The sequence below is a fragment of the Gigantopelta aegis genome, chromosome 4 (genome assembly GCF_016097555.1).
Source record: "Gigantopelta aegis isolate Gae_Host chromosome 4, Gae_host_genome, whole genome shotgun sequence".
NCBI lineage: Eukaryota > Metazoa > Mollusca > Gastropoda > Neomphalida > Peltospiridae > Gigantopelta > Gigantopelta aegis.
The window spans coordinates 44,200,504-44,216,679 of NC_054702.1; the positions used below are offsets into that span (position 1 = coordinate 44,200,504).

Consider the following 16,176-nt stretch of genomic DNA (forward strand, 5'->3'; position numbering starts at 1 on the left):
GCCTCGGTGGCGGCGTGGTTAGGCCATTGGTCTACAGGCCTACAGTGTAAAGAACTGCAAAAATACAAATATCACAGATGGATACTGACTTTTACTCAAAATTTCAATTTGTGCTGTATTGGCCATTCTCAAACAATGTTACACCCCTGCACCACGGTGAGGTTACAGCACGCGCATGGGAGGTTCAACAAAGGCCATGGTTTGTGCTATCCTGCCTGTGGGAAGCGCAAATAAAAGATCCCTTGCTGCTAATCGGAAGAGTAGCCCATATAGTGGCGACAGCGGGTTTCCTCTCAAAATCTGTGTGGTCCTTAACCATATGTCTGACGCCATATAACCGTAAATAAAATGTGTTGAGTGTGTCGTTAAATAAAACATTTCTTTCTTTTCTTTTTTATTGTTTTTATTAGTATTTTTTTAAAATGCAAATGGACTATAAACAGTTGCAATGATGGTGTGTGCGGGGTTTTTTTGGGGGGGGTCAAGCCATATTGGGGCCTCCCCCCCCCCCCCCCCCCCGCTGTCACTGGTTGTAAATGCCCGACGGTCTTCGTTGTTGCTCGAATTGAAGGATTTACTCCCACTATGGGGGGGGGGGGGGTTTATATCAGTCAGTTGAGTGCTCACCTGAGGTGCTTTCATCACAGGATCGAACCACTTCGGTGGATCCATTTTTCTCGTTCCAACCAGTGCAGCACAACTGGTCAAAGGTGTATGTGCTTTCATGTCTGAATGAAAGTGCATATAAAAGATCCCTTGTAGCGGGTTTCCTCTGATGACTACGAGAAGGAGACAATATTTCGAAATCTGAGGGAACTGGAAGTCGGTTCACCTTGTTTTTACCTAGGTAACCAATTGTTTGGTTACGTGAATTATATTTGCGTAACCCGTGGGTTACCTGATCGGTTACCTCAAAATTACTTTGAAATTATATTTTAAATACATTGTTTTTAGCTGAAACATGAAGTTAAAACAAATACAAAAGAAAACATTTTACAAAAAAAAAAAAAAAATCTTTAATGCTTGCTAAAGTTAACAATATTATAAAAGAACTGAATATCAGCCCCAGTACTGAAACAAAATACAGGGGCGTACCCAGACATTTTTTTAGCATTACGCACGCCAAAGGCGTACCTGAGCGGGGATATTCGGGGGGTTCCCCCTGTGAAAAGTTTGAAATTCAGGACGCCTGTAGATGCAATCTGAGCCCTTGTTTTTCTTCTTTTTTTTGTAATCTTTTTTTCGAGTCAATTTTAAGAGGATGTTTTATAGAACAATTACAGACAGCCTCTACCTATTCCCAGATTTTGTTTTTGCATTACGCATATGCGTACTGTGCGTAATGGGCGCTACGCCTTTGAAATATATACATAATCATTTGGAGAGATTCCTTTTTGCGTTTTGCGGTGACTATGCTACTTTCACTTTATCGATGGTACTTCTATACTACATTGACGTTCCAAGTGTTTGTTTTTTTAAAGCTCATTATGCGATGTTAGTATTGTTCAAATTTTTTGACACTTTTGGATTCCTGTTTACGTTAAAACTGTTTTTAACATATGCAAAATTAAAGGCAATCCAATATTATGTCTACATATATTCCTTTAGAGATAAAATAGCAGCAGATAATGTAGCCGTCCCCAGCGGTCTGAGCACATTTATTTAAAACTTTTGGCTCGACTCTATACTGAAAATTTACTTTAGACTGGTTGCAATTTACAACTGTTGAAATATAACGTTGTTTACTGATTTGCTGTACATCAAGTATCTAAAATTCAGCCTAAAACATTTGTCGAAATACTAGTAGTATGTCTGCGTGAATAAACGTCCTGTAATCGTGAAGTTTGCAAGTTTTAATTTCTGAACGTTTACAGGTCATGACGTAACCAGTTTGCGGTTCGCGTAAATTTAACTTTGCGTAACCGACACGCGAACAGAACGGCGGTTCACGTGAAATATTGTGCCCTGTACGAGTCAGAATTAACCAATGTTTGACATCCAATAGCCGATGATTAATTAATCAATGTGCTTTAGTGGTGTCGTTAAACAAAGCAAACTTTCTTTTCCAACAATGGGGGTGACTAGCTCAAGTATTGTCTAGACGTGGCCTTCTTAAACCACGCGGTCTACTTACGTCGCGTGGTTTAAGTAGACCACGGCTAGAAGACACACGAGCTAGGAGTGGGATGGTATACGCATATGTGGGTCATCAAATTGTGCCTTTGAATTCGTCTGAATAACATTGACATGAGGTCCAATTTGAGTTATTACCGGTTGGGTTTTTTAATGGTGCTCAAATTCTTCGAAGGAATGAAAACAAATACAAAGCGGAATGGACGTGACTATCATTGCTGTTCGACAAATGATGTCAATCCAACGCAAAACAAGACTTCTGTTTGATCAACGTATCAGACATTTTAGATCGAGTGCCATATTTTGTCAGAGAGTTGCAAAGGAAAGTGAACAAACACGTTTAAAGCAAGGTTTGTTGTCTAAAACAGATGCTTTTGTCAGTGTACTGTCATGGCATGATGATGATGATCGTCATGCTAACATGGCTCGACCTTATCGGTGGCCCGAAGTGATTTTCTTGATATGACGGAATTTTATAATAGTTGAAGTTAACATGTGTTCATTATATTTCTATTTTCATTATTGGGATGAAACATGCTCCAATTTTTTTTCTTCTATCTGTGGATTCTTCACAGAGATCAGTCCCACCTTTTGGGAGGTTACAGTCTTTATAGTCCCGGCTTGCAGGTTCGGTGCAGGATCTGAACAGGACCTTGGGTTACTGTCACCTATGCAAACATGTCGGATGTAACGGATCTGAGTGCTGTGATTGCCGTCAGTACCTTACTGTGTCATTGGGATAATGTTAAAAACAATTTTTTTTAATAAACCATGCTACACAAAGAGGAACCGTTAGCCTAAAACTGTGATTTTTCTGACCCGCAGTTAATCATCCCATCCCTAGGCTATTGAATATTGCATCAAGCATTATAAATGATGTAGTACAAAGGACTGGATTCGAACTCCAAACCAATGGGACTATAGCTGAACGCTCCACCAAGTGGATGATTAAGTTTTTTAAGGTCATACATAGGGTGTATTGTGACAACATTTATTGAATAAAACAGAAGTTTAGGCCCTAGTGATGTGTGGTTAACCGTGGAATCAGTTTGGTTTTGGTTATAGAAGAAAAGCTGAAAAACGTAGCTGTAGAGATAGAAAAACACTGTACTTTTGATTGTCCAAATTTGCCTGTTTTAGCCCCACTCATCCGAAATGGGCACAAAATTATTTAGGCAACTGGATACCAAAATCCACTTCTAGCACAAACCTGCTGAACGACTCGTATTTTTGCATTTTGTGATGTTGATCTGTGAATTCGGTACATTTTTCAAATGTCTTTCGCGGTGTTGTTTGCAATGCAAACTCGTTGCTATTTTAACTTGGCGAAAACAAGGCAGAGTTTGGAAAACCCATTACATAGAGAATAGAAGTGTTCATTTCCACATCAAGCGAGCAGTATGTATAAACTATATTGCAATATGGTTTGTTGTATCGCAATACAGTTTTGACTGTATCGTTGCACTCCTAGATAGAATGCATGTATGCATTGCTCCTTCTCAATTAAATTCGAATTGATGTATTTTCAACTTTGTAATTTAAGCCCTGGGTCTGATTTCAGATAAAACATTCTCTTTTCGAAGGTGGGATTTTCCTTAAATACAGGAAATCCCGGTACCATCAGAGACAACTCTATAATAAAAAATATCAAATTTTTGCCATCCGCCGAGTAGGCAATTAAAGGTTTTCTATGTTTGATGTTAAATACATTTACATCAATAATTTTGAGTTCGCTCATAACAAAAAATGTACATATTAATTAATAACTAATACATACATTATCAGAAGAAATTTAGTTTTAGCCAATTTTCAGACACTGTGTATGTGGGATATTTTCTTTAAAATTATAAAAAAATGGCTAATTTAAAACACTAAATGTTGTAACCACTTTGTAGATAAATTAACAGTTGGAAAATTTGACTATGGTCAGTGTGAGTCCTGCTGATGGAACTGACAAAACAGTGCAACTCCTCAATTCTTTTATATATATAAGACTAGAGATGGCATGTACTGTACTTAACAATATAAAGTAAAAAATACATTTCTGAAGTTGGCTTCTTCAACTTTTTGCCAAACTGCTGTTAAAAATGTCTTTGTTCATGTAAGGTTGGGTTTTGGCATGTGATTGACATCTTGTTGTAGATAATACTAACTAGTATCATAAAGTGGAACCCATCTAAGCCGGGCACCCATGAGACTGAAACTCCAGCTTTACGGGTATTCTGTTTAATACAACTTACAAGGTCTTTGTATCGAGGAAAAATCCTGTTTTGTTCCCTGTTGATATATTTTTGTTACTTTGCAGTTGAAGATGAATTTCGGACATACCAAATTGTTGGATTGAAACCAAAAGAGCAAATGAAGAGAGTTCAGAGAAAAAGAAAACAGGTACATGGACATACAGGACACAGTATTTCATGAGAACCGTTATTCTGTTCGTGTGTCGGTTACGCAACTTTAAAATCACGAGAACCGCCAATCGGTTACATGGTGAACTATTACATTCTAAAATTTAAAGTACCATATATCAGTAATGAAAGTAAAAATCAGTTTGTTTTTAAATACATTTGAACCACCAATGTAGTACAGAACCGTAGTTCAAGTGTTTTAGGATTAGGTAGGCCTAACTCATCGGTTACAAGAACTACTAGTATATTCACGTAATCGAACAATCGGTTAACTAAGTAAAACTCACATGAACTAACTTCCGGTTACCTAAGATTTTGAAATATTGTCCCCTGACATGTATACCGTACATATATGTATATTATACTGTTACTGTTGCTTACTAAAGCTTAAATCATTTTGTCGATCAGATTTCAAATGTTGGACCTCCAACATCTTTAAGACTGATTTAAGTCAAATTAATTATAGTCTGGTTTCAGTATTAATACATATAAAGGGGCTGTATCACCATACCACTTTTCAAAGACCCTTTTTTTTTTGTGTCACCGTTTTGTGTGTCACTGTGTGTTATATTTGGCAACCTTGAGTCGTACCACTATTTTTAACACTGTGCCACCCATGATACAGTGAACAATGTTTTAAAGAACATGGGGTACATGTATATATCATGTATCAAGTGAAGAAAATATCAATTTATTTTCAGTCATTTAGGAGTCGTACATGTTCTGTTTTTGTCTTACAATGATGTGAATGTACATGTACATGTAGATGTAATATTTTATTGCTGTCTATAGTTATTACTCAGATACATTTTATATACGTGTGCGTATTTTCTTTGATACAATTCAGTCTAAATACATGTATCTTCAGTTTGCCTCAATGTAGAGTCAAATATATGTAGCTAGATATTTTTTAAAATAACATTAAATTCTTTAATATTAAATAAAATATCAAGAATGAAAAAAAAAATTGAGGGTTGGGGTTTGACATTTTTCAAATGACACAGATGTGTAGGTATTTTGCTCAAACTTAATCCACCTGGGTGATGCAGGCTGTTGAAATGTCGATTTCATTTGTGCATTTTTGATTTGATAAAATTAGATCACTTTAGATAGATGATAGATGCTGTTTAAAATTTGTTAGATCACATAAAATGCGGTCGAATGACAAAGTATTTCGTAGCCATAATCACCTTGTAGGGATGCTTATGGTCATTTTTTTTTTTTTTTTAAATACCCTCAATTTATTTTCTGGCAGAAAGCTTGTACATGTATATATACATGTGTTATTAGTATGTGTTCTGAAAAATAAAGAATGATGTTCTCACCAACGGGTGTGTAAGAAAACTTGTTAATTAATACATTCAAGTACAAGTCGGTCAGTTTATATTTGGAAAATACATAGTAAGGCAATCTATACTCTTCAAAAAAAGAAACGCAAAAGGGTACAAATGGGATATAACTCCGATTTTATGTTTCCTACCGGTTCATGCTTTGTGAATATAAGGTCATTGCATGTCCCAAACACATTCCCACGGTTACATTCGATAAAACGCAGCTACTGTACAATAAAGTTCCAAAATGTGAATATTCGCAAAAACGCAGCCACGTGCAAACCATGTCACCACTGCACGTGCGTTGTCTGCACGTGCAACATGAACACCGACAGTATAAAAGTGCAGGGTGTTCGCTTGCCTGGCCGACAGTTGACAATCCAGGACATGCCACGTCTCAGTAAACCGCAGAGAAACAATGCCATCGGCCGACTAGACGCAGGCGAATCCAGAACGGCCGTTGCCAGGGCATTCCATGTGTCCCCAAGCACCATCTCCAGACTGTGGGACCGTTACCAGCAACATGGATCAACACGTGACCTCCCTAGATCCGGTCGACCACGGGTCACTACCCCCGGGCAGGACCGCTACATCCGGGTACGCCACCTTCGGGAACGATTGACTACTGCCACCTCCACAGCCGCAGCAATACCAGGTTTGCGCAGGATATCCGACCAGACCGTACGGAACCGCCTACGTGAGGTAGGAATTCGTACCAGACGTCCAGTTCGAGGTGTCATCTTAACACCACAACACCGTCGACTCCGACTGCAGTGGTGCCAGATTCATCGACAATGGCCTCAACTGCGATGGAGACAGGTGTGGTTCAGTGACGAGTCCCGATTTCTGCTCCGATGTCATGATGGAAGATGTCGCGTGTATAGGCGTCGTGGTGAACGTTATGCGGCAAACTGCGTGCAGGAAGTGGACAGATTTGGCGGGGGTAGTGTCATGGTGTGGGCAGCCATCTCACACACTGGCAGAACTGACCTGGTCCACGTGCAAGGCAACCTGAATGCACAGGGCTACATTGACCAGATCCTCCGGCCACACATCGTTCCAGTTATGGCCAACGCCAACGCAGTGTTCCAACATGACAACGCCAGGCCTCTCACAGCACGTCTCACAACGGCTTTCCTACAGAACAACAACATTAATGTCCTTCCTTGGCCATCGATATCTCCGGATTTGAACCCAATTGAGCATCTATGGGACGAGTTGGACCGACAGCGACAACCACAGCCCCAGACCCTGCCCGAGCTGGCAGCAGCCTTGCAGGCCGAGTGGGCCACCATCCCCCGGGACGTCATCCGTACTCTGGTTGCTTCAATGGGCAGGCGGTGCCAGGCAGTTGTCAACACACGCGGAGGCCACACCCGGTATTGACTCCAGATGATCTTGACCTTGGTGGTGTGTCCTATCACTTACTCACAATGGACTAGAGTGAATTGTGAACAATCCTGCAACATTTGGTAATTATCGGACTCACCATTCAATAATTAAATAAATTCTCCAAATGTTACGACAATGTGGTTTTGCGTTTCTTCTTTTGAAGAGTATATGAAGACATGTGCAGCGTCCGTTTTGGCTTCGAAGATCCATGTAAATCTATTTATTTCACGTATTTTTAGTTTTATGCTGTAACTGTTTGATTGTTGTGGTCTCACGTGAATACGGTGTAGAGTAAATAATAAATAATTCATCATTAATTGCTGTGATATTTTACTTTGGCTTAGGTGCTGCCGCCCCGATACAAGCAGATGAAGACTGACCAGGATTGGACCGTTGTGTGGCCGGCGGCCGAGACGTTCAAGTGGAGTGTTGTGCCCTTCCCCGTCAGACAGGGCTACGTGGAGGTGCTTATCACTTCACATACGTCCATGTTTACAACACAGTTTAAATCAGTTTTAGATCCAGCATCGTTTACATGTATACATGTACACAGGAACTGCAGTACATGCACATTGTTCTACATAGAAAATACTACACATTTTATATTTCGAATCCCGTCAGTGGGCCCATTGGGCTATTTCTCGCTACATCCAGTGCATCACGACTGATATATCAAAGGCTGTGGTATGTGCTATCCTGTCTGTGGGATGGTGCATATAAAAAATATCTTGCTACTAATGGAAAAATATAGCAGGTTTCCTGGTTGACTATATGTCAATTTACCAAATGTTTGACATCCAATAGACGATGATTAATTAATCAATGTGCTGTAGTAGTGTCATTAAACAAAACAAACTTTAACACTTTTTATTAGTCCCCAACTGGTCCAACCAGAGGACACTAGATTTTATCTCCGTCCTGTCTGTCCAACATATAGTTTTCCGAATGGTTTTTTTTCCACAATGCTGTAAGATATTGAGATAAAATTTTGCGTATAGCTTTATGATGTACTGTTACAGATCACGTTTGACTTTCATGGCAATTTACCCATTTTTGACAGTTGTGGTCCTTGAACTTTGGAGATACAAAAAAATAATAATTCGAAACTGTTTATTATTTTGCATTGCCTCAAAATATTGAGCTTGAATTTTGTGTGTAGCTTTATCATTTACTGTTACAGATCATGTTTGAGTTGTGGCCCTTCAAATTAGGAGATATGAAAAAATAAATTGTGCCCAGTAGGGGATATGTATTGCAGTAGCAGTACTCTCAGAATGCTTATTTTTATTAATGAATGTGACAAAAATGATATCTTGGCAAGCAAAAAGAAGCTAAGGACAATTTTTTTTAATGGACATGTTTTAGTTTTTTGATACATGTAATATATTCAGCTTGTTTATTGTTGGAATACTTTTTTTTTTAAACTACTGTCATTTGAAAATTCAGTTAATATTCTTTCACTACTGCTAATATGGTAACTGCATTTTGCTGGCTAGATTAGGCCTGAATTATACATACTTTTTTCAGAACCTGAAAGAAAATAAAGGTGTGATTCCAGAGAAATATGCTAATGCAGAGTTGATGAAGATTCCAAACTTTCTTCATCTTACGCCAAATCATGTCAAGAAACACTGTGCTGCCATTAAAGGTTTGTTGGCCTTGCCAAACAGCAACTGTTACAAAGTAATCAATCTAAAGTGCTAACAAAAGTAAAGTTAATTTTTTATATTAGCAGGAATGAAGTATTTCAGCTGTCAACTCTTTTATATGCTGTTTCATAATAGGCATGAATGAATATAAATATAGAATAAAATAATTAATTTCCTGAAGCCATCTCTTCAATTCAAATTTCAAAATGATGAAAGAAGGAAGAATTCTTTTCTGCTGTATTTCTCATGTATTGAAATCAAATATGTTAATACATGTACATAATTAATATGGTCATTAGCGGTCTGTGGTAAAACATCCATGGGTAGACGTTAAGAAATATTTCTATTGATACGGAAGACTCGAGCCTACGAAGGTTTCCAGTCACCATGAAAAATGGCTAGTGTCATTTGATCAGTTCTCATCCCTAAATCCCCACCTTCAGACCTAGACCTTTAAAAATAATAAACATCCGGAATTGTTTTATTTTATTTGTAAGTTGGTAATTTATTTTGTGACAGTACTAATACTAAAACAGGTCATCCGACCAGAAGTATGATCATGGAGTAATTATCTAAAGTATAACTATTTGGCATTGTTTAATTTTTTTTAGATTGTTTACATTGTATGAAAATATTTAGATCAATAATGTTTTTTTTAGACTTTTGCACCCCATGGCCAAAAGGTTTGGAAACAGATGCTAAGTGTGTGAATCACTTTCCGCTTGAAGTGGTCTCCAGTGACTATCTCTTCTCCAGCCCGTCTGTCCGAGATCCCAGGGCTCACACAGTGTCCGTTAAGGTTTGAGTTTGATTCTTTTACAAGCAAACGTTTAGAAGCCGGACTCAAGACTTTAATAGAGTCGGAGATTTAAAATGTCATGGCAATGCCATACAAATGGTATGCGTGTGACGTTATTAAATATTGAGTCTAGACTACAAAAGTTTTATAAGCATGGGCCCAAACATGGTCTAGAAGTCACATTTATTCCTGGAAAGTATTCTAGTAAATAATGATATGCATTACCACATGAAGCTTTAGAAAATAAAATACTACAGTAGTCCGACGAGTAATGTAGTGGTTAATTTTCATCATTACCTAGTATATAGTTAACAAGTATCTCAGTATGTTTATGCATATAGGTGATACTTTTCATTTAATGCTACACTTTTTCATAACATCGCTTACTTTCATTTGCCATTAATAGATTTGAAGAGCTACCCTGACTTGCTCATTTGGTATACAAATGCCATTTTTTCCATAGGATATAAATAAGATGTTAAAAATAGTACTATTTGCTGTCAAATGTTTTAGCATGGATATATCTTGAGCATAAACCTGATGCAGTAAATGTGGAAGTTCACTGATAAACAAGTGAATTGCTATAATATTTACATCCAGGTTAAAACAGCCCACAACTGTTGTCCTATTATCACTAGAAAGGTTTCTTTACAGAGAGAAACTCGGTGCATTGAAGTGCATGTTTACCGTACAAACTTGAGTGTTTGATATGTTGTTAATGATTCATGAATAACGTTACTCTTTGTACGTTAGGTGAAGCTGAGCAGTCTTGGTTTGGATTACCACGCACGAGACAAGCTGCTTCGACTGGTTGGAGATCGATACAATGCCAACTCGGATGAGCTTACCATCACGTCTGACAGGTTGGTAGCTCCAGGTGTTTTTCTTTCATTATCACCGACCTCGGTGGTGTCGTGGTTAAACAATCGGACATAAGGCTGGTAGGTACAGGGTTCACAGCCCGGTACCGGCTCCTATCCAGAGCGAGTTTTAACGATTCAATGGGTAGGTGTAAGACCACTACACCCTCTTATCTCTCACTAACCACTAACAACTAACTCACTGTCCTGGACAAACAGCCCAAATAGCTGAGGAGTGTGCCCAGGACAGCGTGCTTGAACCCTAATTGGATGTAAGCACAGAAATAAGTTGAAATGAAATGAAATCATCCCATTTGTAGCAACAAGTCATTGTGGGCCTGAACCGAGTGACAAACATACAAGCTTCACTGAAAAGGAAGAAAACAATGTTTGAAGCTACAGTATTTAATGAAGGTTACAAATAAATACAAATTCTTAAAAAAAACTATGAGAATTTTTACAGCCTAACACAGAATCAGTTAACAAAAAATGCTGTATGCAAATATATGATAGTCTTCATTTTGTTACAGATGTCCACTGAAGAAACAAAACTATGATTATGCCATGTACCTTCTTACAGTACTTGTTCATGAATCATGGGTGAGTTTTATGTTTTATGTGTTTTAATAGATATGTCACACAATTTGGAATATAATTATGAATAGGAAATTCAACAAACTGTCTAAACTGGGTCAGCTTAGGTCAATGTTAAGCTTTCGCTTTTAGCTTCATTCCTTACAAACTATAAATCCTTGATCAATGAAGCCTTGTTTATAGTTCTGTCTGTGAATGTTTTTCTCATTACATATTAAAACAATTAAAAATGTATGAAATTAAATTAATTATGTATATATATATATATATACTCGCAGAAAAAAGTTCCTGTGCACCAAATAATTGCATATAGAATATAATTGACTTGAAATCTGATAATACACATTTCGGTAAATGAATGTGTAACCACTCACTTCGATATTCCACAGGTGTCCTGTCAATTGCACGAGCTATTCATGCTTTGTGATCTCAAGTTGCATTACTAGCATTCTTGGTCACGTGCTCCTGTTTGATGTCATTTTTCTTATCATTGGACTCTAAAACTATTGTATGGATTCTCATCACTCATAAAAATACTTTTGTTGGTATCTGATCGTCATCAGTGTGATGCCACGCCTCCAAGAAAATGATCTTCTTCAAACGATGGGTATTATTGAGGTTAGAATGGCACAAATGTTGTTGCTAATAATTTTGGTGTTCATGAGAACACTATGCAGTGTCTGTGGAGATGTTCTCGACAGTTTAGGGATATTAGGGATCTTCCATATGTAAGGAGTCAACACCTAAAGTCACGTTAATAAATTGTCAATATCAAGCGGGTTTACAAATGGAATCATTTGGAAATGACAAGTTTAACATCCCAATACATCCCTGAGTTAAGGCCAATCAGTGGAAGAACTATAGGCAACCGATTGAGTGATCACAAAGTACGACCATGACTGTCCCAGGGGTAGAATTAAAAAAAATTCAGGGCAAGGCCATTTTGGCTTTGGGTTTGAGGAAATTTTTGGGGCACCAAGGCCAGTGGGCAGGGCACCAAGGGCAACATTTCTTTCAAGGGTAGGACACCAAGGCCACTTTCTGTAAAGTTTTCACTGATGCGAGTGAGAGATGAGGTTTCCTGCGCAGAACAGTCTTTATAGAGCAACTGCGCAGTTACTTCTCGGCGACCACGTGGTTCTCGGATCTGTGGCTTGTAAACAATAATATGGCTGCAGCCATCGAAATTGCATGTCTGAGAGTCGGCAATAATTTCTTTGGATTTCTGTTCTTATTGACAAATACACGGCAAGTGACAAATGCTGCAAAGTTCAATTTAGTTGGTACCAGGCATGAGAAGGGCACTAGGGCATACAAGGAAGGCAACCACGGCTACTTATGGCCGTGGACATGGTCCAATTTATTGGGGCACTGCGTCCAGTAACAAGGGCACCTACGGCAATAGCCGTAGTGCCGTGGGCCAAAATCGATCCCTGCTGTCCATCAGTACGTCATTCTGTTACATCATCACAGACGGCTCAGCAAGCATTGTGTAGACCGTACTTTAAGTTCAGAAGACAGGAGAGGATCACTGTACTTTTAACAGATAAATAGTACATCTATGTAAAACGCAATATTTTTACATTTTAAAAGATACGTCTCACTGAAATTGTAATGATGCACAGGAACTTTTTTCGTGAGTATATTTTGTACAGAAATATATTAATCATGAATTTTGCATCGCAAACTATTTGTTTTATGAAATTAATTAAACATGTTTTGTTGATGGATATCTATGGATGCCACTGTGAGCCACATCAAATCCGTTGATAGAATTCTGGTATTATAATGGGGGCTGCAATAGTCTGTATTTTGCATGATCTGGTCTGGTGCTTATAAAACTTTTAGAGTCGAGACTCGAGACTCTAATAGAGTCTAATAGAGTCTAAGACAGTAATGTCATGACAACGCCATACAAATTGCATGCATGTGACATCATTAGAGATTGAGTCTGCACTAAGTTTTATAAGCATGGGCCCTGGGGAGTAAGAATCCTGCATGTAAAATGGATATTAGTCCTGTGTTATTACTAACATCAAGGTTGTATTTTGGTTGATAGAAAAAGGAACCATGGGAAACTGACAAAACGGAAGCAGACATGGAGAAGTATATCTGGGAGACAAATAAGTCAAAGACAAATGTGTTGGAGTTCTTGCAGAAGATAAGAATGGTTGATTCGGTAATATCACAACATGCTATCAAATTCGTTTGCTTTTCTCACCTCCTCATATTGATGTTGCCAAATGTGAAAAAAAGAGAGTTTTATTAATAGTTTTCCACTTACTACTTGTTAATCATATTTATTTGTCTCCTAATGGTCTAACCGGAGGGGACTATAGGTTTCATCATCATCCGTCTATCTGTCCATTTTCTGTCCGTCTGTCCCACATATAGTTTTCTGGATGTTTTTTTTTCACAATGCCTCGAGATATTGAGCTGATATTTTGTGTATAGCTTTATTTAACAAGTTTGACTTACATGGCAGTTTACTCATTTTGGACAGAGTTATGGCTTTTAAACTTAGGAGACACAAAAATTTGTTTTCCATACTTTTTATTTTAAAAATGTATCAGTGTATTGAGCTGAAATTTGTTGTATAGCTTTATGACGTTCTGTTACAGATAAAATTAGACCTTTCGTGGCCATTTGCCCATTTTTGGCAGAGTTATGGCCTTTGGATTCAGCAGTTGCGAAGATTTGTTTTCGGGACTTTTTTTTTGCAATGCCTCACAGTATATTGATTGATTGATTGATTTCAACTTATTTTCGTGCTTATATCCAATTAAGGTTCAAGCACGCTGTCATGGGCACACATCTCAGCTCTATGGGCTGTCTGTCCAGGACAATGGGTTAGTTGGTTAGTGGTTAGTGAGAGAGAAGAGGGTGTAGTGGCCTTACACCTACCCATTGAGCCCTTAAGAACTCGCTCTGGGTTGGAGCCGGTATCGGGCTGCGAACCCTGTACCTACCAGCCTGTAGTCCGATGGCTTAACCACTGCGCCACCGAGGCCGGTCAGTATATTGAGCTGAAATTTAGGTATAGCTTTATCATATATTCTTACACATCAAGTTTTCCCAGAGTTATGGCCCATGAATTAGGAGATACGAAAATGTAGGGAACATGTATTGATCTGCCCTGGGTTGTGTCCCTGGCTTCCCAGAGATCGAACTCCCGGGCGGACATGCTTGAAACCTCTGGTAAATGAGCATGTTAAAAACTTACGGAACGGAACATGTATTGCTTTAGAAGTATTCTCAGAATGCTTGTTAATTTGTTGTACCATTTGCCAACAGATCATATACACAATTGTTTGACAGTAATAATGTTTCATTATTTTATTCCTGGGCTACATTCGTTTTTCCTTTGAAACATTTTTTATTGGTTTTGCAGAAAGACAAAGATGCTAAAATTTCTGAACAAACAATGGAGGAGAGCATTTTAAAATTGGACGTGGTGCAAGAATACAAGAGTGCTGTGTCCGACATTTACAACGAGGGGGAGGACTGCGACACTTTAGACAAGTACAAGAACTCTGTTTTAAAGATGTTAAACCTAAAGAGTTCTCTACCTTGACAACTCTTTCTGGTTTACACAGGAGAAAAGACATCTATATATTAAGATCTGAACTTATTAAATATTGGTATGTGACTTTCCCTGTGAGCCCAGAATGCACTGTTTCCTAGATTTGCTGGAGTGAAAATAAAGACTTTTGGCATACTTCCTCTAGAATCTTAGTTATTCATGTCTGCAAGTGACATATAAATACGCCTCAGACGTGTTAACAAAATGAACCGGCCTCGGTGGTTAAACAATCGGACTACAGGTTGGTAGGTACCAGCTCCAACCCAGAGCAAGTTGATAAGTGCTCAATGGGTAGGTGTAAGGCCACTACACCCTCTTCTTTCTCATTAACCAACTAACAACAAACCCACTGTCCTGGACACGCAACCCAGATAGCTGAGGTGTGTGCCCAGGACAGCATGCTTGAACCTTCATTGGATATAAGCACGGAAATAAGTTGAAATGAAAATGACAAAATGAAAATGTATCATAACTGAGATACTGTTAGTCGAGTGTTTATTCCACCCACCTCGTTCCTTCATTGTTTCCTCATATCTCTAAATTGCTCGCCAGTATAATCAAGAGACACGTATTACAGGAAACACAAGGGATGCTTGCTTCAGTAATTGCTTCAGTAAATTGCAGTTCACTGAGATTTCAGTTTTGTATCGTTCAAGAAGCATACTTTATGATTATAAAACCCAGCTGTGGGGACCATGATCATGTTGGCAGTGGATGCAAGAGACTCCATCATGTCTACAAGTTGTGTGCCGAGATTGGTTCGCCATGTATAATACCAGTTTTAATATCCATCTATAGTCCTTCCCACAGGGAACACCTTTTTTCATACTATGGAATTTACTATAAGTTATTTATTTATTTTTAATCCAATTGTTTTATAAATTGCATACAAAAATAGTATTTTTTCGTTATTTCCAAAACACTTACTTTTCTTCTTACGTCAAACCAAACTGAAATTATTTACAAGAAATATTTTAGTAGGAGGATGGGACAGATTATAGAATGACAGTGGACATCTTTGTTGTGTTTATCAATGTTATTATCCTGTTTATTGTTAGTCACTACATCTAGTAAAGGAAAGTATGTTACATTTTGTTAATTTTGGCTATAAGTCTTGCACAAATTTAATATGTGAACAGACTTTGCCATTAAAAAGGGCAGGATTTAGCTCAAACAGTTTAGTGCTCGCTTGAGGTGCTTGTGTCACAGGATTGAACCACCACAGTGGATCCATTCAACTGATTTGGCTTTTTCTCGTTCCAACCAGTGCATCACAACTGGTCAAAGTCAGCTGTATATGCTTTACTGTCTGTCGAAAAGTGCATATAAATGATACTGTGTTGCATTAGGGAAAATGTAGTGGATTTCCTCAAAATTATAAATGTTTGACATCCAATAGCTGATGATTATTTAATCAATATGCTCTA

At 38.2% G+C, this 16,176-nt stretch overlaps 1 protein-coding gene across 1 annotated transcript; it reads left to right on the forward strand.

Annotated features, from left to right (window-relative positions):
- Nucleotides 1-2,304: 2,304 nt before the first annotated feature.
- LOC121372061 (28S ribosomal protein S35, mitochondrial-like) lies at nt 2,305-14,884 on the forward strand. The gene is made up of 9 exons (XM_041498315.1): nt 2,305-2,483; nt 4,439-4,521; nt 7,609-7,728; nt 8,792-8,912; nt 9,573-9,712; nt 10,466-10,575; nt 11,103-11,172; nt 13,226-13,345; nt 14,558-14,884. Exons 1-9 carry the CDS (start codon nt 2,333-2,335, stop codon nt 14,738-14,740), a joined length of 1,098 nt encoding a protein of 365 aa, XP_041354249.1. The 5' UTR covers nt 2,305-2,332; the 3' UTR covers nt 14,741-14,884.
- The last annotated feature ends 1,292 nt before the right edge of the window (nt 14,885-16,176 follow it).

What these genes read in the sequence shown, in the direction of transcription:
- LOC121372061 (XM_041498315.1), top strand. Translation starts at nt 2,333, where the DNA reads ATGGACGTGACTATCATTGCTGTTCGACAAATGATGTCAATCCAACGC. An exon ending in CTTACCATCACGTCTGACAG is followed by an intron (nt 10,576 to 11,102) that starts GTTGGTAGCTCC and finishes ATTTTGTTACAG; the next exon opens with ATGTCCACTGAAGAAACAAA. An exon ending in TACTTGTTCATGAATCATGG is followed by an intron (nt 11,173 to 13,225) that starts GTGAGTTTTATG and finishes TTTGGTTGATAG; the next exon opens with AAAAAGGAACCATGGGAAAC.